General features: G+C 39.6%; 2 protein-coding genes across 2 annotated transcripts in view; one reads left to right on the plus strand and one right to left on the minus strand.

The window, feature by feature from the left end:
- The first annotated feature begins 561 nt into the window (after nt 1–561).
- LOC145781195 (uncharacterized) lies at nt 562–10,629 on the plus strand. The gene is made up of 3 exons (XM_082592974.1): nt 562–703; nt 4,273–4,451; nt 9,991–10,629. Exons 1-3 carry the CDS (start codon nt 571–573, stop codon nt 10,087–10,089), a joined length of 411 nt encoding a protein of 136 aa, XP_082449100.1. The 5' UTR covers nt 562–570; the 3' UTR covers nt 10,090–10,629.
- A 2,260-nt stretch (nt 10,630–12,889) lies between these two features.
- LOC145780708 (uncharacterized) overlaps nt 12,890–21,240 on the minus strand; it is a 105,426-nt gene continuing 97,075 nt past the window's right edge. Inside the window, exons 95-100 of the mRNA XM_082592328.1 lie at nt 17,100–17,227; nt 16,667–16,952; nt 15,886–15,948; nt 15,572–15,816; nt 15,305–15,465; nt 12,890–14,517 (exon numbers count right to left, since the gene is read on the minus strand). Of these exons, the coding sequence (XP_082448454.1) occupies nt 14,233–14,517; nt 15,305–15,465; nt 15,572–15,816; nt 15,886–15,948; nt 16,667–16,952; nt 17,100–17,227 (1,168 nt within the window). The 3' untranslated portion in view covers nt 12,890–14,232. The remainder of the gene's footprint in view (nt 14,518–15,304; nt 15,466–15,571; nt 15,817–15,885; nt 15,949–16,666; nt 16,953–17,099; nt 17,228–21,240) is intronic.

The following is a 21,240-nucleotide window of genomic DNA, read 5'->3' on the forward strand; positions in this document are numbered from 1 at the left end:
GGCCCCCCAGACCCCCCACTGCTGGGTGTCGCCATAAGCGAAACACACCGTCAATCCCCTCCCTTTCAAAATTACTGGCTACGCCACTGCTGGTGATCTTGTTATGTTAGTTTTTCAATGTTATCACGCACCGCATACATTATATTTGGGCAATTTCTATAAAAGCGTGCACATTTGGGCAAATTTACGTTCTGTCCCCCCAAAATGGTTTGGTCTCGTACGGCTATGCTTCCACCAACCAACCCTATGTCGTCAGCATATTGAAAGTTGGTTACGATGTTCCTCCAATTCTCACAGAGCCATCTTCCAATTTACAAGACAGCCTGCAAGGAGGTTGTTATGGCAACAGAAAAGGAACTAATAAAACCCGATTTGAAATCTTCGTAATGTTGAACACACAAATTTTTTTTCCAGAAAATTGCAACATAATAATAATGAGGCAAATAAATAAATAAATTAAAAGCAGTTTGAAACGGACCAGGGTACAGATTAGAAAAAATATTTTTGCAGCTGTCAGATTTCGAGCAAAATCAATGATCTTGTGGTTATAGGGACAATTATTTTTGCTTTATGTCGTCACAGGTGATACACTCCACAATAACAATGAACATTGTTGTAGTTTTGATAGTGGTTGTTATGGGTTACTTAAGCGCGGGTCAGAAGTGTGGCAACTGTACCAGCGGGAAGTCATGCGGTTTACAAAGTGAGTCTCTGGAAGTAACTTTGCTTCTGCATAATCTAGTGACGTCACAACTTTGTTAAACTTAAAAAATTATGCGCAACTTTTAGTTCATGATCTGCTCTACTCATCTCTGAAGTAACTTCACATGAATGAAATGCAGATGTAGCCTTCAAGTTATTATGCTTATATGAGTCACTTATTTTTATCAGAAAGTTGCATATTTCGAACGACACTTTTAGGCAGGCTTCTCTTGTTGTGTGTCAATTATGGCAACACACAGAAGCCTAAAATGTATTACTGATGCAAGCTGCTAGAAGTAGCGAAATACTATATAGGCTACTGTATCATCAAAGCTTCTATTAAATGTATTTAAACTATTCATTTATTTAAACTATTCACTATTGCATTGCTTTTCAACCCATGGGATGGTACGCACTTGTGACTATAAAAAATTTTAATGCGGATGACAAACATGGTGCGGATGAGGAGGAGGAATATCGATTTTTACTGTTTGTCGCGCGTAATTGTTACGCGTAATGTATTGTTAGCGATGGCAGTGTCTCTTTGATGCTCGCTCTCAAGCGCACACCCCGAGAGCCAAACCAGCGCTACCGCTACTTCAAACCACTGGCGGTTTCTTCGCACGCAGTCGTGCTCAAACTCATAGGGGTATTGACATATTCGATACGCTTAATGAGCTCACCCTTCTACAAAAATGTGAACTTGATAAGCTATATCGTTCAAGCAAAAAAAATTTAAACTTGTTGAAAGAATTCTGCAATAACAACCTGAAAAGTTTGAGACGTTCCACAATCCACAGCACAGGTCTACTACATAAATAGAATAAACTCTGGAGCAGTCCATTTATCAAGGCAGTAAGTTCACATTTTTACTTTCTGCTTGATAGATTTGAAGCTTATCTCCCCAGACTCCCAGTCCAGTCATGATTAGACCAAGAATCAAAGCTTTGAATTTTTAACCCTTTTGACAAGCAATGCCCACCGAGACCTTTGGGTCATATTTTTAAAAACGATTTTTATCAACTAGCGTTTGTTTGTTGATAACATTGTCGGAAACATTGTTGTTAGAATTTTGGGTCAGAGCTCTTGACAGATCTTACAAAAATCTGGTAATCCAAGCACTCGAAGTTCTTGTGCAAAATCTCACTACGGATTCTACTTGGCTGAAACGAGGTTTAGTGCACTACAGTTAATATAAAGACGAGAAAAAGGGGTTGTCTTCTTAATGAGATACTTGATGCGGGGTGCTTTGGAAAACGAATTTGTGTTTGTCTGAAATTTCCAGAAATATTCAGTGACACACGAATCATTAATATCAGTTTACTTGGCTATTTGAATAAAAAAAATCTAATTCCTTAAATGTACGGACGTACGGCACACTAATTTTCGTGGTTGTGAATTAAACAAAATCTCTCTCACGTTCCTTAAAGTGCCCTTGTCTTGGCCTACTTGAGCCTTGCTTAAAGCAATAGGAAGTGAAGTAATGAGAGTTGAATGCAAATCAATCCACTGCATCTGCTCTTAAATTTAAAATTGGGCTAGGTGCATAGTTTTAATCAACAAAACCTTGTAGTGTTGTTCTACAAATAAGGAAAACAAATAGCTGCATGCTATCAAAAGCACACAACTACCAAAAGCACACAAAAACTGTTCAAGAAAATTTCAACAAGGCAAAATCGAATCATTCGCACAATAACCTTCAGCAACAGAAGAGCAAAACTTTCACTACTGTACCAAGATCTCGACATACTTCCGATCAGTAATTTGCATAAATTAGAAATTTGTTTTTAAATTAAAAAATATGCTATTACCTGGCTACTTTAAACCTTACTTTCAGGAAATTACTAAAGTACATTGCCATGGCACGAGAGCTTCTCAAAAAGATAACTTTCACTTACGTAGTGTCAGCTCAAGAAAAGGTCAAGGCAGTCTGAAATTCTTAGGCCCAAAAATATGGAATGATTTACCTTCAGAAATAGTTGGGGCTACGAGTATTAAAACTTTCACGAAAAAACTTAAAATTCATTATATGAATAAACTTGATCTGTGACTGCTTTTATTGTCACAAACACTGACGACTGTTTCGCAAATTGTTTCGGTTTGAACATTGTTGGTAGCCTACTACGTAGGCCTACTACTCACGAACTGGTGCTACGTAGGCTACTACTTATTAACCGCTGTCATCTTATTAACTGTACTCAAGTCGGCCTATAAACTGACTGATTTTATTAAAGTATTAAGATGTAAACCATGATTAGGCCTACTTTTAGTGTTTTTGCTTTGTCCTTTATGCTAGCAGTTAACAGTTGTTGTTTTTGCATAGGTGGTTTTTTCCTCATACTACTTTTGTAGGGCATGATATTTTTGGTGTTTGAATAAAACCACAGGAATTCACCTTTTTGTTTTCATTTTCACGGAACTAAAGCATATCTTGTTTTCAACGTAATGCCGATGCTTTACATTTGTCACATTAAAAACACGGGAAGCAGCTGAGTCGATGACTAATATAGTCTTTCGCTGCTTCCTGTCTGTTTTGTTCCGTATACTATTTTTCGCAGCAGACAAAATAAAAGGTTTCTCTCTCTCTCTCTCTCTCTCTCTCTCTCTCTCTATCTCTGGTTGATTTGTGAAGATAATTTTTTTCTGAAATAAAAAAGTGCGTACCGGTGTAGCAGTCCAAGAGTTACTGCATGCCAAAAGTTACAAGGGTTGCCAAATATTTCATTTAAATTTTGTTTAATTTTGTTTTGAAAAATAATTAAATTTTTAACCTCTCAAAAGGTCAGATTAATATTTATAAGTATTTTGTAATGTTAACTAAAAAGCTTGCATTAATTTGAGAGCAATGAATTCATTACTCTTAGTTAAAACAATTTTCGCTTTTCTGTCGATTGCAAAAACGCCAGGCACCCCTGGTAACTTTTGGACTGACAGTAACTTCCAGACTGCAACGCCGCAAAAGCAGTCCAAAAGTTACTGCTATTGTAAGTGGGTGTGCTTTTTTGAAATTCGTTTGGGAAAACTTGTAAATGGACTGAAAATTTTGCAGTTAAAACTGTTTTTTAACTGCAGTTTAAACTTCACTTGGTCAGTAGATTAACCCTCTGCAAGTAGGCCTATGCGAAAGATGAATCCCAAGGATAAATATTCTCACCACGAAACCATTATTAGGCTATTGACTTTAAGTGTGAGACTGTGATAGCCTACTCACTGAAGGTTGATGGCGCTTTGACTACCGGTTGGCCTACATGTAGCCTAAGTTACTTTATATTTCTTCAAAACGGTAGTTATGAAAAACCAAACCAAAAATAGGCTCAGTGCTTCAGTCACTAGAAAACTTTGGTTTTAACTTTCATGAAATACATAAAATATAGTCAAAGTCTCAAAGACTATGTTCGTCAACTACAACTCACGACCAGCGGCTAACAAGTCAGCTTTCAAGTGCAAACTTTGCACACATCATATAAAGCATCATGATAACGCTATCACAACGCGGTCACAGTCTGCATACGATAATGAAGCGGATAAGCTTGATTGTAGGATTTGTATTTCATATTCGTTCTGTTGCAGAAAAAATGGTGATAATTCGAAAGAATGGCTGTCACGTAATTCGAGTCAAGATAGATGCTTGCGGAGGATGTTGCCGCTCCTCCACCTATCCTATCGGAAATTTGTCCGACGATCAAGAGGCTGGCGAGGAGATTTACGAATCGAGAGCTCAATGCTGCTCAATTGCGGACAGCCACCCGGTGAGTTTCTGACGTATCTCATCCGTCTTGGTTCATGCATTAAAGTTGTAATTACCGTTAACGCTACACGAACTAAATATGAGTTAACCACAAGTGTTCTTAAATCACGTTGTACCGTCAGCTGTGTTCCTTGGCCGTTAAGTAAATTTACATTCGGTAACAGTGAAACTCCCGGCCACACAAACAAGACACTATAAAAAATTAACAGCCGAAAAAAGGGAATATAGTAGTGAAATAATTCTAAGAAAGGAATATTTTTTCTCCAAAAAGCAGTTGTTTAAAATTAGATTTGATGCAAAGATGAAATCATATGTTTTCAAGTTTTCAGCACCTGGAAAGGTTCCAGCACTCTAAAAATGTGTGTAAGTTGTATCTTTGTCAACGTTAAATGTTTGTGACATCATCGTTGTATTATAGGAAACGATTCTTTTTTTCATTTCATCATTTAGTCACTTTCGCTTATGCAACAGCAAAATATCCTTCGATGGATGAAAGTGTGATCTCAAAATCACTACTTTTTGGTTGAATATCAAATGAAAACGAATGCCCCGAAGAAATTAAAACACGTTTTATCTGAATGTGTAATTTTTCAACTGCCTGCAGCAATTTTATCAATAACTGAAGTCAACCTGCTGGGCACAAATTTAAGCGCTCAATCATCAGGCTGCAATGGACAAACCGGCAACCGCGTTTGGGGGATACCATCAGGATCATGTTGAGTTGTGCGACGCAAGCTGACATTCGGCCATGCTTGCATCATGTCAACCTTGCAATGTTTATTGTTACTTGGGATTATGAACACTTCAAACGCAGATAGATATCAATCATCGGGTCGATATTAAAACTTTAGTTTGGAGAAAATAAAAAAGAGACGAGGTTTTGTAATCGATGACGTACCCTGGGAACAAGCAACGTATTGCATCACGCGTTTGATTTTTTTCGAAAGATAAAAATACCAAGTTATTTTCTGACTTTACAAACTAATGAATTGTTTAGGGAGATATTGTGAGAGTTAAATGTTGTTTTGAAATGCCTCATCTGAAAAGTCTGGTCAACAAGTTTTCACTTTCGACGAAGTGATTTGAAATAGTTTTATATTTACAATAATTGAAACATTTTGCATGCACTCATTGTAACAAATAGACCAAATAAAAAGCTAAAGTAAATGTTCATTTGAACCAGCACACCGTGGCGCACCGTGGCACACCGTGGCACACCGTGGCACACCGTGGCACACTGTGGCGCAGAGGAAACTGTTCTGTTATGCAGAAGTGACTTCGTTCAGACGAGACGGCGTTAAAACCTTTCCGTGGGAACTTTGTGTTCACAATAATTTTTATATATTTTTTGTTATTGAAAGATGTCTATCAAGATAAAGATTAGAAATTCATGAGCAGGGCGATTCTGGCCCAAGCACGTAGTTGAAATGCAACATCTTAAGGTCAAACTCAATCTTGTTAAGCTTAAAGTTATGTGAATTAAGATTTTCTATGCACACTTTTCATAAACAAAAATAAATTGCTCAACCACGTCAACCTCATTCCCTGGCAACAGGGAGTGCCTTCATCGCCACTTAATCTGCGGTTGTTGACACAAATCCGATATACGTTTCGGCCATGGCCGGTTCATGGTAGGCTTACGGCCAACACTACATTAGGAAACGCGAAGGATGTAAAACATCTGCACTTGAGGCCAACAGATGCCCGTCGCGATCTACCGCTGCAATTGTTTTCGAAGCTGAAGAAATTAGTGAATGTTCTGTGTCTATCTTCCCTTCATTTATTCAGTTATTTTCTTCTGGCCATCATGATGAATGGTAATACTTGCCATACGACAAGCGGGTCCACTAGACTCTAGACAACGATGGATTAGTAATGTCCAGTATGTTTTGTAACTTTTATGTTTTGTTATTAAGGAATGAAACTGGGAGTGGGACGTATGAACAAAACTGTTCTTACACCGGTAGCTCAACGTCTGCATATTGCAAAGTTAGCTGCTTGACTGGAAGATTATAATATTTGGTCTTTTCAAGGCTTCCAGTTGTTCAATTTCACACAGTTCCTGTGATGACAATTAGGCTAAGTGATTGTCGGTGGCCCATGCTGCTCTCTGCATAGCGTCACCACTCACCCGTTCGATGCACTTTGATTGTTCTCCGAGTAGAACGACAAAACGTGGACGAACCTGCTCGAAAATAAATTGTTAGACTAAGAAGTTGTCCTTGAAAGAAGTTGGTCACAAGATGTTGAGAAATTTTAATAACTGATAAAGAAAATGTGAGATCTCAAAAAGAATCGTTCAAAATTGGTGTTAGTTTCGATCTTTGAAATAGTTTTCTCAGCTATCAGCAGCAAGAAGGCCTTGATTTAAATTAAATGGACGGAAAGGAAACCTATTCAACTATTAGCATGTCGTCAAGTGCTTTGTACAGACGCGACCGCATGCTGTAGGCAGGTGTCGAACCGATACCCTCCGAGCGTCGTGGGAGGGGTGATCACCCCATCATGCATTCATAAAGTTAGGCTGCGACCACGCGAACCCAACAATTATTTGTACTTGAGTGGATTCCGACTATATTTTTAGACCTCTCAGGAAAGCGACTAAGAGGAGGCCATACGATGCTTACAATATTGTAAAAACCCTGTAGGTGATTCAATTGGCGGCAGTTTATGTCAAAAGTTTTATTCGCATTTTGTCGAGAATTCTGAAATTGTCTTCGAGATCTTGATTTATTTTTGAGCAGTTCACGACCAAAGATGCTTCATTAATTTTATTGTAAACTTTTTCCATTTTTGATTCGAGAATTTTCTTGGTTAAAAATCCCCATCTAGTTCAGTCCGGTAACCCCAGTGAGAATGTATAGTTTCCTTCGACTTGTATAAAAAGCCAACAATCAGAAACGCAACGTAACTGAACGAGCTTTTACAACAACAAGATCTTCGCGAATTTGGAAACATTTACAATCATTTTCATCTTTCGTGGCCTCACGCCATAAACCAGCTTTTCAAGTCACGTGGCCAAGAGAGCACCTGTTTGAAGAATATTTGTAGATGACACTGTAGTGTTTGTTTTATCCGCAAGGCATGCTAAGCTACGGAGGAAATTTAATTATAAAGCGATTAACGCTAAGCTGCTGAGTAATGAGCTTCAACGCAATTTGAGTTTTGCATCTCATTTTGTAACTTTGTCATTAGGAGCAGTTCAAAGGGCGGCAACGATCAATCTTATTGCTGGATCTTGACCTTCAGGTCACAAAAGTTATTCAATATTTAATCCACAACAACCAACTCAATCGCGTCCTCCGTCGGCTAACCCCTGGATTCGATTCAGCTAAGGCAAGCACGTCATGAAGTCATAAACCATCAGCGTGAACTCTGAATTGTCATCTTCGTCCCAACGATGAGACGTGACAATGAGCGCGCATCGTGAAGACGGTCATCACAATGAAATGATGATGAAAGAGTTGAAAAAAACTTTATTTTTACATTTGAAGCACTATGACGTCATCGAATGGTATCGTGCACAGGTCAGAAACCGAGCTGCCACGTGCATAGCCGAGGAACTAGGTCTTTCGTGATCGGAAACAATCGGTTCGGCTATGTGGAAACAGAAGAACGATACTTGCAATTATGCGCGAATAGCTTAAACAGGTTTAGCAAGACCTTCACTCATGCTTCCAGTAACCAATAAAAAACTTCTGACAAACTTCGCTATGAGCATTTCATGACAAGGATCATTGACATAAACAAGAACGATTATTATCAAGTTACCGTCCGGCTGTCAGGTTTGACTGGATGGTTCCAACCTCCACCGTGAAGTCAGACAAAGATCACCGAGTGACGTCACCGAATTTGGACAACTCATCATGCAAATTGCTCCAACCATGGCCACCTGGAGATGCGGCCTGATTTGTCACATTTTGCAGATTTTGATTACAGCTACTGCTAATGCTTGACTGACATTTTTTGAGATGTTTTTACTTTTTGCGGTTTCCTAATGACATAAAACTTTTTTGTTGCCTTGGGGAAGCAGTAGCAAATGAGAAAAAGTAAGTTGAAAAACGTAAAATTAGACTGTTATTGAAAATTAACAGTCTGACTAAAATCTTCGAAATCAAATTTTCTTTGTTTTTCATTATGTGAGGATGTTAAAACCTATTGTGTCATCTGGGGAAAAGAATAAAGGAAGCGTAAAAATCTAATTTTTAGAAAAATTTATTTAAACGTTCGCCCAAAGTTAGAAAAACCTGTAAATTTCTGCAAAATGTGACAAATCAGGCCGTATCTTTAGATGGCCATGCTCCAACCAAAGACGATTTCAACATATTGCAATCTATTCTACTAGAGCGCAAACTTTCTATTCCTCTCAAAGTTCCACCACGCACTTGTAGACTCTATCAATGTCTGGGTTCCACTTTAGTGTTTACGTGGTCTACTCTCCAGTATGGCTGTGAGAAGTTGACCTTCAGAGCGGAAACATATGAAGCAGCTGAAAAGTGGCTTTATTAAGAAACGCTTCCGATTCTAACCATATTCATACCATTGCCAATGCAAAAGTTCTGAACAGCCTGAAACAAATGAACGAAATAGCTTAGACAACTGATTTCTCGAAAAGATGAAGGGATACTTTCCTGAGCGGCCACTTCCTAGGTAGGCATGCAGGGGCGTTAACAGGGAAGTCGAGGGGGTACTTTTGAACCCGTGACCGGGATAATTTTAGGGGCCCGCAATCTTTTCAAGGGGCCCGAAAACATGAAGAAACCGCCGCGTGTTCTTTGGATACAGTGCGGTTTTCTTATAAATGGTTTGATTTGGGACCCAAAGATCTCATTGATACCGGGCCCGAAATATCCTCTCAACGGCCCTGATGATATGCCAGTGGCAGATCACAAACTACATTTTGGCTTAACTTTTAAGACAAAACTATTAAGAGACAAAAAGAACTTCAGGACATTGAGCAACAATTAGTGGCAGTTGGTAGAGTTTTCGAACTCGCCATCAGGATCAGCTTAAAACTGATATGCTGCCAATAATGATCTCAGGGTTAGATATGTTTGTTGGTTTTTAAAACTGTCATAGGCTAATGTTTGATCTTAGTATCGGGAAGTAAATCAATTGGCGTTTGCTTTTTTACCATGTAAGAAAAATTAGACGAGTTCACTTTTTCGACCTGCGTTCATACAAATGTGGGAACAATAATTATTAAATCCCTTTACGTCCATTGCCACTTGAGTGTGTGTAGCCCACGTGTGTTTCTTCATTATCGGTTCAAGCCCTTTTTACTTTTCTTCATTGCTCGAGAAAGCAGGTAACTGGATGATCCAATGGTCTTTCACTGCACCTTGGTGTGATGGTGATATAAAGAGACACGCTCTACTGTGTGAATTGTAAGCTAGGCTACATATTGCAACGAAGCTTTATTTTTTGGTTCTGAGATAATATAGAATTAAAAGAAGCCATATACACAATCTTTTGCAAGAATATGGATCAGTCCCTTACTGACCAAGCCAACCCTAACCTACTTCCTTGTTCACTTTCAGCGTAGTTTCCCCGTCACATGCGGCGGAGGGGCTTTCGAGCAGGCGGTTGAAATCCGAACTGCCACCAAGTGCAAGTGTGGCATATGCAAGAGCGGATGATCTTGTTTGAAATCCGGATACTCATCCGCGATTGAGATGACGAATCCGGGAACGATGATTCTGCAGGAAACTTGTTATCAAACATGTTTTGTTACCGTGAAGGATCTGAATTCCAAGCACTCTTAACAGGCTACACTGTGACGTCACATAGTTGTGCATAAGTTTCTATTCTTTCGCGCGTACAAGAGTGTGAGCTACAAGTTGTTTAAACATTACATGACGCCGCCCTATAAGAGATTTAAAGCCGTTCTGTTGACTTTATGTAAAATTCAGCTTGGCTTGTGATCTTCATCAACCGGTTAATTTAACTTTGTGCCGAAACATAACTAGGCCTACTGTAGCCAATATATGATACTTATGTTGGAGCCTAATCAGTTGAATAATACTGCCTTGAAATACAATCTTCTTATTGTACGCATCCATATTAAGTTATGTGTTATTGACATACGCGTTATTTTTTTGTATTTTAAAAAATTCAATTTAAGTGTTTTTGTAACTAATCTGTTCTGTTTTATTAGATCATGAAAAGGCGATCATGTGTTTAGGCGAATACAATCATTAGGATTTCAACTGTATACAAAGCGAGGTTCACAAATTGTCCAACAACTTTCGCATAGCCTACTTGTAAAAGTTTTAAACCGCATACGCCAGGTCACTGAAATTGACAGAGTGAAGTTGCCCGGATATTCCATCCACTAGATGCTGCTGAATAGAGAGCAGTTGTGAAATGCGTTGCTCAAGCGCATACTTCGAGAGCCCAACCAGCGCTAGCCTACTTGATCTTGAGTCGGACGCTTAACCACCGAGCTGATGGAGCCATTCTTCAATTACAAAATTAAAATTTAAGGCAGGTTGTGTAAAGCCAGATGAGAGTAGCTTCGTCCTGTGCTACCATCTATGGTGCTACTACAGTAGAACTCGGTTAATCCGGATCTTCGCCTAATCCGGATGAAACTGGAAGTACAAATGATTTGTAATCTTTTTCTTGAGAAACGGCTTCGGATTATCCGGATTATTTAATCCGGATCTTCGCCTATTCCGGACAAAAGTGGCGCTTTCTCTATCGCTTTATCCGGATTTTTCCGACAATTTTGCCATATTATGCTAAAACATAACGTGGCTTATTGCGAGAAATTTTTTATCTATTGTTCCGTTAATGTGACGCAATAAATTATTGCGGATTTCTTCTTTTCATGAACAGTAATCCCTCCTAACGCAAAATTCGTGCGCAAATGCTCAAACTCGCACTGTAACTTGAAAAGATGTCGGTGGAATTTTCGGCGGTATGTCGGTGATGTTTTTCCAATAGAAGACTTTGTTTGATTTTTTGTAAGTTTTCCAAAGAAACTCGTCTTCCGTAACTGTTTTCAAAAGTTTTGAGTGACTACAGATTATTCCGATTTCCGACACGCATGTCTGAAGATATAACTTTTGCCAGTGTGTTCTTGCGTTAGACGCAGAGTCTACAAATACATTCGTTTTACATGCATTTCAAAAGAATTCTATCGCTAATATGGTGATCGCGCGTCTCGGAATTGACAGATGACCACACTAATGCGTTCAATTTCGGTGATTTTTACCGATACCCTTCTATCTAGGTAACGTCAGGCTTGATAGAACCGTCATCGGTTAATCCGGATCTTCGCCTAATCCGGATGGAATCGCCGGTCAAATCGAGTCCGGATTAACCGAGTTCTACTGTAGTTAGTTAGTACCAGGTTTTACGTCTTTTGTTCCCCGTATTGCTACTACAAGGTACCATATGGACCTTCTTTGGTGGGACATAGCAGTTTGTTCCTCCTTTGCATCGCCGAATTCTTATGTCACTACAAGCATTTGCTACTTCCGTTTGGCATTTGTACTGTTTATACCAAAGGTGATAGTCAGGAGATCCCATATCCCGGAACTCAATAAATGTACCAAAGGTGGATATTGTTCATTAAAACAGGTGGTTAACCTACGCACTGACTTATGATTAGGGATGTCAGTGGCAATATATTATGGGAGAGGCATTTTGGCAAACGGTTAAGGGCAGGGCTATTCAACTGGCGGGCCGCGGTCCGAATCCGGATCTTTTCGGTGTTGAAGGTGGACCGCGGGCTTCTGGAAGAATAACCTCATTGCCACATTTTAGGGTCTCTTTAAACAGATTTCCATTAGGGAAAAGCAATTTCTTGTGATTATCCAAGGAGCTGGGGGCTGTGCCCCCGGACCCCCCAACGCTTTGCCGTCTTCTCTGATGTGCGATTTACACAGCTACACTACAAAGAAATACAATATATAATTTTCGTGGTTGCATATGAAATAATCACCGGACGGCAAAAATATTCAACTTGTCAAAATGGACCTTTGCTAACATTAGTTGAGTAGCCCTGGTTTAGGGTATCAGACTTTACGATAATGTAGCGAATGAATCGGTTTCTTTTTTGGGGTTCTCTGGTACAGAATTAAACTGTCCTTGCCACAAGCGTTCATTGCATTACTTAGCTGTCAGAGGTAGGCATGCGCGCTACTTTTGTCTTAAACTGATACAGAAAGCACTTTGTGACGTCAAAATGACCTTGAAAACGAATGTCATTTGTTTTCAAGGTCATTTTGACGTCATAGAAACCACATTCTAAGTGAAATTTATTGCAACACATCTTTTCTCTCCACAGCAGCAGTGGGAAGAATGACATGTGTTGTATCACAGCATGTTTGCAAATTGAAAGGTGGAAAGCAGCTGGGTTGTGTTTGGTGGAAACTTAGCATAGCTGACTACGACTGTTGGTGACATTTGCGACGTCCAGCACAACCTTGAGATATTTTATTTGAAAACATCAACATGTCGATCTAGTGGCATCATGTTAGCTCCACCTACCGGCTGACCAGCACGATTAATTCAACCACAAGGCGACACAAGCAAATGTAACATCGAACAAAAACAAAATCATGAACAAACACAATTCAGCAACAACATTTGACATTATAAAAACAATAAGCGAACGTTTTCGGCTAGTCATACAGCCCTTTTCAAGTCTATAAGAAATATATTTAAAAAAATACTAAAGAATCATACAGCAAAAATATTTTCAAATCTGAATATTTGAGAAACTGCTTAAGGAGCTCACACAAAATAACTGAAAAACTACGCAGCACAACAGGTCAAGTATTTGAGAGGTTGTTCAAAAAAGGACGCAAGCAGACATAACAGTTGAGGAGCCTGATTTCAAGAACTTTCTTAACAATCTCGTTTATTGGTAAGGAATTCAAACGTTTTGCCACAAGTTTGTCCAGATTTATTGCCTTGAAGTTAAGATTTTCCCCGTCTATAAAACATTTAAAGCTGGTTAATATTTTCAGTTGAAGTCTGAAACTCCTTTCCGCCTATGTTCAAACGTCGTGTTCACTTGCTCGCATGATGCGAGTTCGACATAGACTACATTTGGTGACGAGAGTGGGAGAGCATTTGAATTTACCTAATTTTAATAAAAACAGTGCAATCAAAGATCATATTAGAAACTGCCGATCGTGCTCTAACAATAAACCCTCATTGGAGTGCTTCGAAATTGTTCGTAAGTGTTTGTCCGAGTTCGAGACCAAGATTCACGAGGCATTGATCATCAAATCTATCAACCCAGGGCTCAACAGACAATTATTTGCTGTCGAAGCCTCCTATCTACAGTTTTTGATTGAATTGTCACGTGTTGTGCTTCTCGTATTATTACTTTGTTTGTGCCACTATCTTGTGCTGTGCTTCTGACCATCTTGCGTAATCTGTTTGAGTTCTTCTCTGAACAATTAATTTTACCGCTCAAACACTTGACCTGTTGTACCACGTAATTTTTATGTCATTTCGTGTGAGCTAGTTATTTAGTTAAGCAGTTTCTCAAACGTTTAGATTAGACCATATTTTGCTGTGATAGTGTATAATTCTTTAGTAGGCTTATTTCTTAAAAAAAATATTTTTCTTATAAGCTTGAAAAGGGCTGTATGACTAGCTGACAACGTTCGTTTATTGTTTTTATAATGTCAAATGGAGTGTTGTTGCTGAGTTATGTCTGATTATGGTTTTAAAATAGTTAGCTCTCTGCCCAAGTTGTAAAAGCAAAATTGCTTCGAAAATATCTGGAGCCATGCACAGGTGGCTGACGTCATCGACCTTCACTTTTCTAAGTTCGCTTCTTTCTTTAACTTCTCGTCGACAATCGCCTTTGTCTGACGTAACACTGGCAGAGAGAGCCGCTCCCGCCTCGTTTGGAAGTAGTGACGTATGACAGCCTCAATGGATAGCGTCACAATGAGGTAGGACAAGCTGGACGAAAAGTAGAGGCATGCCACATCGTACGATTTGTTCACAGAGGAGAAGCCGAATAACACGACAACGCCCATGCAGCCGATCGCGCATGCGCAGAAAGTGATCGACATCAGAGCTCTGAAAGTGGAGACCTGCAAAATAGATTGAATGATACTCGAATAAATACCATTAAGTTTTGAACTATGCAACTGAAGAAACTAACCCTCCTGCAAAAATGGGTTGTGCTTGCCACTTCTATTCAATTAACTAAGTAATGGAAATAAACAAAATATACGTTATGCGACAAACAAAAGTTGTTTCCGGCCATGCTTAAGTCTAGATCTACAAAACGAACATAGTCATTGTCCGGTATGCAGTTCATAGGAACTAATTCTAATAATCCAAGAGTCACCAATGAAAGATTGGCCCGAATGAGGTTCGCGAGTAAAGATGCATTCTTAGGCTACATGACGACGTTTTCTTGTTTCAGCAAGCTTAGCTTTTTGATGGTTTGAGATAATCGAGCTGTGTGACGCTTACTAAAACTTAAGCAGGATTCAGCATGACCAAGCAAGAAAAAATACGTTCCAGTGCGAACAGCTCAGCTAGAATAGTATCCCCAGATGTAGCAGTCCGCCTTGAATCCTAACTAGCGGTGCATCGTGCCTGCTACATACCAAATGTAGCTTAATTGTAATTTAGCCACTTTTTTTTTCACATTTAAAGTTTCAAATGCAATTACACAACAACAAAGTCCCAAATAAAAATTGTAATTGACCCAATTCTGCGAGGCAGTAACAAATACTTCAACTGTCCTGCAGACAGAAATTATTTGCCACAAATAACGGCGCGTGCGGTTTGTGTTGATAATGAAGGGGACCAACGACGCTGAGTTGGTTAGGTCGGCACGCCACAAGTGAACTCATTGATGGCACTCACTCTGTAGAAGTAAGATGCGGGACTTGTGATGAGGATCGGGGCTTTCCTCACGTCCACCTTGCGCTCAGGAGGCTCTGATTTGATCAGTCCCACCTGGGTGCTGATCACTGATTGGTTGTTGGAGGATTCATCCGACGATACGTCATCGTAGTCTGCTTTGCCTGCGCGATAAATGACGTCACTCGAAACGCAACTGCAGCTATGACGTCGGTCTAAATCAGTGACTAAATTTTAGGCAAGAGAGGACTCCACAAAGAGCAAACTTACTGAATATGGCTCCTGCAGATGGAGTCAATGCATCCAGGTCCTCATCCCGCATGGCCAGTCGTGGGGAGGAGGATGGCGGGAGGGCATTCTCCTTTTTACGGGCTCGGTGACGTAATACCATTTTGGTTTCCAGGCTTGGAGACAGATTGTCTTCTTTTATGATGTCGTCAGTGGTAGGTATGTCATTAGTGACGCTTTCATTACCAAGTGCGGTGTTGACCACATTGCCGATGTCGTCATCGTTTCTAAGGAAGAAGATCAAAGTTGAATGAAGAACGGGATTTCCCGACGTCAATAAGAAGACCAGCTCTCACCTCTCTTCCACAGCGCCATGTGAAGGAGTAGGTCTGCCGGTCTTCGTTGCAGGTGGCACCTTCCTGTAAAGCAGTAGAGTTATCGACACATGCAACACTGATGCATCGTAGAAGCTGAAGTTTATTAGCAAACGCAAATATTGTGCATATCGTTAAAACTTAAAAACTCCTGAAGCCAATGGAACTTGCTCCAACACTTCATAAATAAACTTTCAAAATCTTTCATCAGATTTTACAATATATCAAGACTTTCTTATTTATTTCATCCAAGACATCAAGGAACAGATTGAAAATGATGAAAGTTACGCAACGAGTTGTAAATCTCAACATTACCACATTTGCCATCTCAACATGATGAACTAACAACTCATGAGCCTTCTCAGGAAGAAGCAATAAACGAAACCTAATAATAAACAATGTGGGACACGTCCACTACTGGACATCTAAGAATATGCACAAGCCGCCACGGTCATAGGCAAATTGTTCGTAAACAGTAGTTCGTAAAACAATTGTTCGTAAACAGTTGTTCGTAAAACAATTGTTCGTAAACAGTTGTTCGTAAAACAATTGTTCGTAAACAGTTGTTCGTGAAATGAAATCCGTAAAACAATTCTTCGTAAAGCATGTATTCGTATACATCAAATCTCAATTGCATGCACGAAGCATTGCTTTGGGAAGAATTGTTTTACAAAGAATTAATTTTACGAAGAATTGTTTTACGAAGAATTGTTTTACGTAGAATTGTTTACGAAGAAAACGTCGGACACCAGCCGCCACTAACCACCACTGCTTGCGGTCCACACGCTTTGCTCCAGGACGTCCTCCTAAGGCTTCCGGCATCATGGACCGGTAGGTGTCTGAATCCGGCATTATGTTGGACAACGTGTCCCGGTTGGGCACTACAGTCCCAACCACCCGCCTAGCCATGTTGCCCATCCTTCGAGCCCCACGCAGCACGTAAGCAGCAGGAAACTCGGTGCCGGCCGCGTTACCCCCCTGTTCTACAGGCTGCGCGTAGCTGATCGGGATTAGATCCTCGGTGTAAACCTCTTTCGGTGTATGAAGGGCTGCCAAGCAACAAACATTTTGTTTCAATTGTACTCACAATAAATTTTTCAGAGATGACAAGGAACTGTCACTGCTTATTGTGACGAGATAAAGACTAAATAGTTTTGGTTCATATCGTTCCTTGGCCCAAACGATCGGCGACAAACCTCTCCTCTCCAACTCCCTCTTCAACCAATCCGGGTTACGGACGGGGACACATGCGCGGAATCCAGTTTGATGGATGGTGGTCGGTATGCGACGATATGAAGGGTCGTGCCAAGAGAAGGTGGACTTGCTGGAATGGAAAAACCATCGTTAGCGATGTCACACCATCCACATACATTGCTCCAATTCAAGTGTTACAGAACAAGTTTGTCCATGGCCACCTGTAGATGCGGCCTGATTTGTCACATTTTGCAGATTTTGATTACAGCTACTGCTAGTGTTTGACTGACATTTTTTGAGATGTTTTTACTTTTGCGGTTTCCTAATGACAAAAAACTTTTTTGTTGCCTTGGGGAAGCAGTAGCAAATGAGAAAAAGTAAGTTGAAAAACGCAAAATCAGACTGTTATTAAAAATTAACAGTCTGACTAAAATCTACAAAATCAAAGTTTCTTTGTTTTTCAACATGTGAGGATGTTAAAACCTATTGTGTCATCTGGGGAAAGGAATAAAGAAAGCGTAAAAATCTAATTTTTAGAAAAATTTATTTAAACGTTTGCCCAAAGTTAGAAAAACTTGGAAATTTCTGCAAAATGTGACAAATCAGGCCGTATCTTTAGGTGGCCATGGTTTGTCTAATCGTGTCTGTTTTTGCCATGATCAACAAGTACGATTATTCTTTATCATAAATTTGAAGTACTCAGAATTGAAGATATTATTGAATTAGAGACCGCAAAGTTCATGTACAAGTATGTGGACAAAATGCTGCCACATGCCTTTGCTGGCTGCTTTGGTTATGAAATGCTTGTGAAAATGAAATTCACCAGTATAGCATCGGTCAAAACAAAAAGCATGATTTATATTTACCATCTGTAAAATTAAACTATGGTAAGAAGATGCTATGTGTCAATGGAGTGTTACTATGGAATCAGATTCCAAATGAACTAAAAGAAACATTTTACAGTTCTTTTAAACTTAAATGTTTCTTAAAGAATTTGTACAGTAATCACTCCTAAAACATATCATCTGCTACCTCCTTGCACGTAATCTTTATGTAGCTATGTGTTTGTTGTTTCACTCTGTTATGTTAAGTACCGGAAATATTTTCCTTAATTTTTGTGTTTTGCTGATATGTTCGGGTGGTAGCTGACTTTGGTGACCTTTTGGTCTTTCGCTGCTGTCACGATTTCTTTCTATCTCTTACCAGGAAAAAGACTTGGAAAGGTTCAATGACGTAGTTTAATGGGTCAAACCGAAAAGCAGTCAATTAAATGTCGAATAATTCTACTAGTGAAATGATAATCTAACTTCTTGAAGGACTTTAACGAACGTCTTCTCAAATAACTCTAATTTCGAACACAATTTATATCAGCACCAATTCTCATCTACTTGTATTCAATTACTTCAAGTCTCAATCACCAATAATTTCTGCATCAACTACCAATCCACAACTCATAGCACAACTCTCATAATCAACTCATAATAATAATAATCTCATAATAAACATTACACAAACTACACCACTATTTATAGTTGGTTGTTCAGTCTAGTAACTTCGAGAAGGTTACGTAAGGTTACATCATAAAGAACCATTGTTCTATCAAGCAGCAGTTAAATGTAAACAACAGAAGTCTCTAGAATGTCAGGTAGGGAAAATGATTCCAGAAAACACATTTTACATAATACAGATTTCGTAATCAGAGGTTACTTCAGGTCATAACCGATAATAACACATCGCACCAGAATTCTACAACCAAAACAACACACTCGTTGAAGATACAAAGCAAGCCATCGCGAGGCATTGCACCTTGATTGTGACATACGCCCCCCCTTAGAATATTGTTGCAAACAATATAACAACACAATCAATACAATACACATTACAAAACAATTAGTTACTCGATAAATCAATTCTCATAAGTTATCTTCAACGACTCATTAGTCCATCGTTGCATGAACTACCAAGGACGGCGTTTTTCAAAACAATAATTACGTTTTCTGCAAAAGTTTCCATCGTCCTCAATGTCTTCAGTGCACCAGCGAGCGAGATGACCCATCTTCTTACATCGGAAACACGTCCTCTCCGGACAGTCCTTGGCCAGATGACCTTCTCTGTGACAGTTGTAGCAAGCCTTTTCATCAAAAGAGCAGCTCCTGGCTATGTGTCCAATCTCCCCACATCGGTAGCAGTGGTTGTCACGGCAACGTCTGTTTTCTGAATGTCCGCCGTTAGCAACGCATTCCCTGGCGAAGTGTCCGCGTCTACCGCATCGATAGCAAACTCCAAATGGTCGTCGCCGAATATCTGCAGAACAATCTCGAGCAAAGTGACCATTCTTGCCACAAGAATAACAAGTAACTTCAGAATCTCTCTCAGTAACATTTCCGATTATAAGATCAACTAAAGGATTTTGTAAACATAACGCTTTCACAGTCCCACTACAATACGGAGTTTCGATATATATCTTCGCTAACGGTCCTTGGATTGAAGTATTATTTATCGACATCACAATTCCAGTTTTTCCCGTTAACTGACTTTCTTTAACCAAATCTCTCCTCACCATTATACCCGTAGAACCAGAATCACGTAAAACTTTTACCTTTTTGTTTCCAACTGTTCCATTCACTACTGGCAGGTAATCTTCAGGTATTATTTCTTCGTAAGCATCTTCTTTTGTCTTCTTTCCCGTTTTCTTCTCTAACTGATCATCTTCATCCGATCTCTCATTCCCAAGCGTGGGTTCAGGAATCATTAACGCACAACCGCATCGATAAACGTCCGTGTCTTTATCTTTTCCAGACTGATTGGATAAGGAAAACGACTTGTCGTTGCATTCCTTCGCTTCGTGTCCTTGCCTATTGCAACGATTGCACCACTTTCTCGATTCCTGATGATTTCTGTTAGTCTTCCTCCGGCAGTTAGCAGCCTTATGACCTAAGCCATTACAATTAAAACAACGTACTTCTTTTGGAACCGCACCTCCTTTAAAATTATTTATTTGCTCCTCGTCATTATCGAATGACAACATCTCTTCGGTCGACAACTTCTCATCATGGGCAACTAAATACTGTTCCGCCACACTAGCTATGTCTTCTAGAGTCTTTGGACTTCTCTCCATTAAATAAACAGACAGATCTTTTGAACATGAATCTGTGAATTGTTCCTTAACTATAAGGTTTGCCAATCCGTCCAATGATTGTTCGGCCCCCGAAAGTTCAAACCATTTTAACAAAAGGTTTCTTAAACGTTCAATAAATTGACCTGGGCTTTCGTGTCGTTCAGGCTTTGCCTTACGGAATCTTTGACGGTATCCATGCTCGGTAAAATTGTATCGCTTTAACAGAGCTAACTTCAATCTGTCGTAGTTCATGGCCTCTTCTTGCAAAAGTCTTGAATATACATCAAGAGCTTGTCCCGATAATAACATGCTTAGCTGGGTAGCCCACGTTGACTTCTCCAATTTGGCTATTGTAGCATATCTTTCAAATCTTAACAAATAACTATCCAACTCATCTTTTTCTTCAACAAATGATGGCAAATCTGGACGTCGAACTTGCGCCACAATAACATCTCGAACATTATCGTTAGTAGAATTAGATCGCTCACCAATGTCCAGTTTTTGTTTTTCTAAATCAAGCCTTAACTTTTCCAATTCATATTGCGTTCTTCTTTCTTCAGCTTCTGCTTCGCGTTGTGCTCGCTTCTCTTCAGCTTCGCGTTGTGCTCGATTTTCTTCAGCTTCAAGTTGTGCTCGTTTTTCTTCAGCTACCAATTCTGCTTTCCTTATTTCACGAGCAGCTCTTCTTTCTTCAGCTTCTCGCTGAGCTTTTTGGTCCATTATCTTGTGATACTCTTCCATCACAAACTGAGACTTCTCATTGTCACTCAGCCCCATTCGTTCAGCCATGCTCCGTAAGTCTTCAATCATCTCATGTTTGACGGTATCCGCCATTTTGACAGCTTGTTGTTAATTTATTATTCTTTCAATAAATCCTTCGGTATTCTTCGCTTTTTTTTCGGTTTTTCTTTTTCGGTTGATCTCGGTTTTTTCGGTTAGTTCCCGGACGAGCCCCCAGAATGTCACGATTTCTTTCTATCTCTTACCAGGAAAAAGACTTGGAAAGGTTCAATGACGTAGTTTAA

The sequence above is a fragment of the Aplidium turbinatum genome, chromosome 12, assembly GCF_918807975.1.
Source record: "Aplidium turbinatum chromosome 12, kaAplTurb1.1, whole genome shotgun sequence".
Classification (NCBI taxonomy): Eukaryota; Metazoa; Chordata; class Ascidiacea; order Aplousobranchia; family Polyclinidae; genus Aplidium; species Aplidium turbinatum.

Bases quoted from the DNA above. Each gene is read 5' to 3' on its own strand.
- LOC145781195 (XM_082592974.1), top strand. From the start codon at position 571: ATGTCGTCACAGGTGATACACTCCACAATAACAATGAACATTGTTGTA. The intron at 704-4,272 runs GTGAGTCTCTGG...GTTCTGTTGCAG, and splicing joins GAAGTCATGCGGTTTACAAA to AAAAAATGGTGATAATTCGA. The intron at 4,452-9,990 runs GTGAGTTTCTGA...GTTCACTTTCAG, and splicing joins CAATTGCGGACAGCCACCCG to CGTAGTTTCCCCGTCACATG.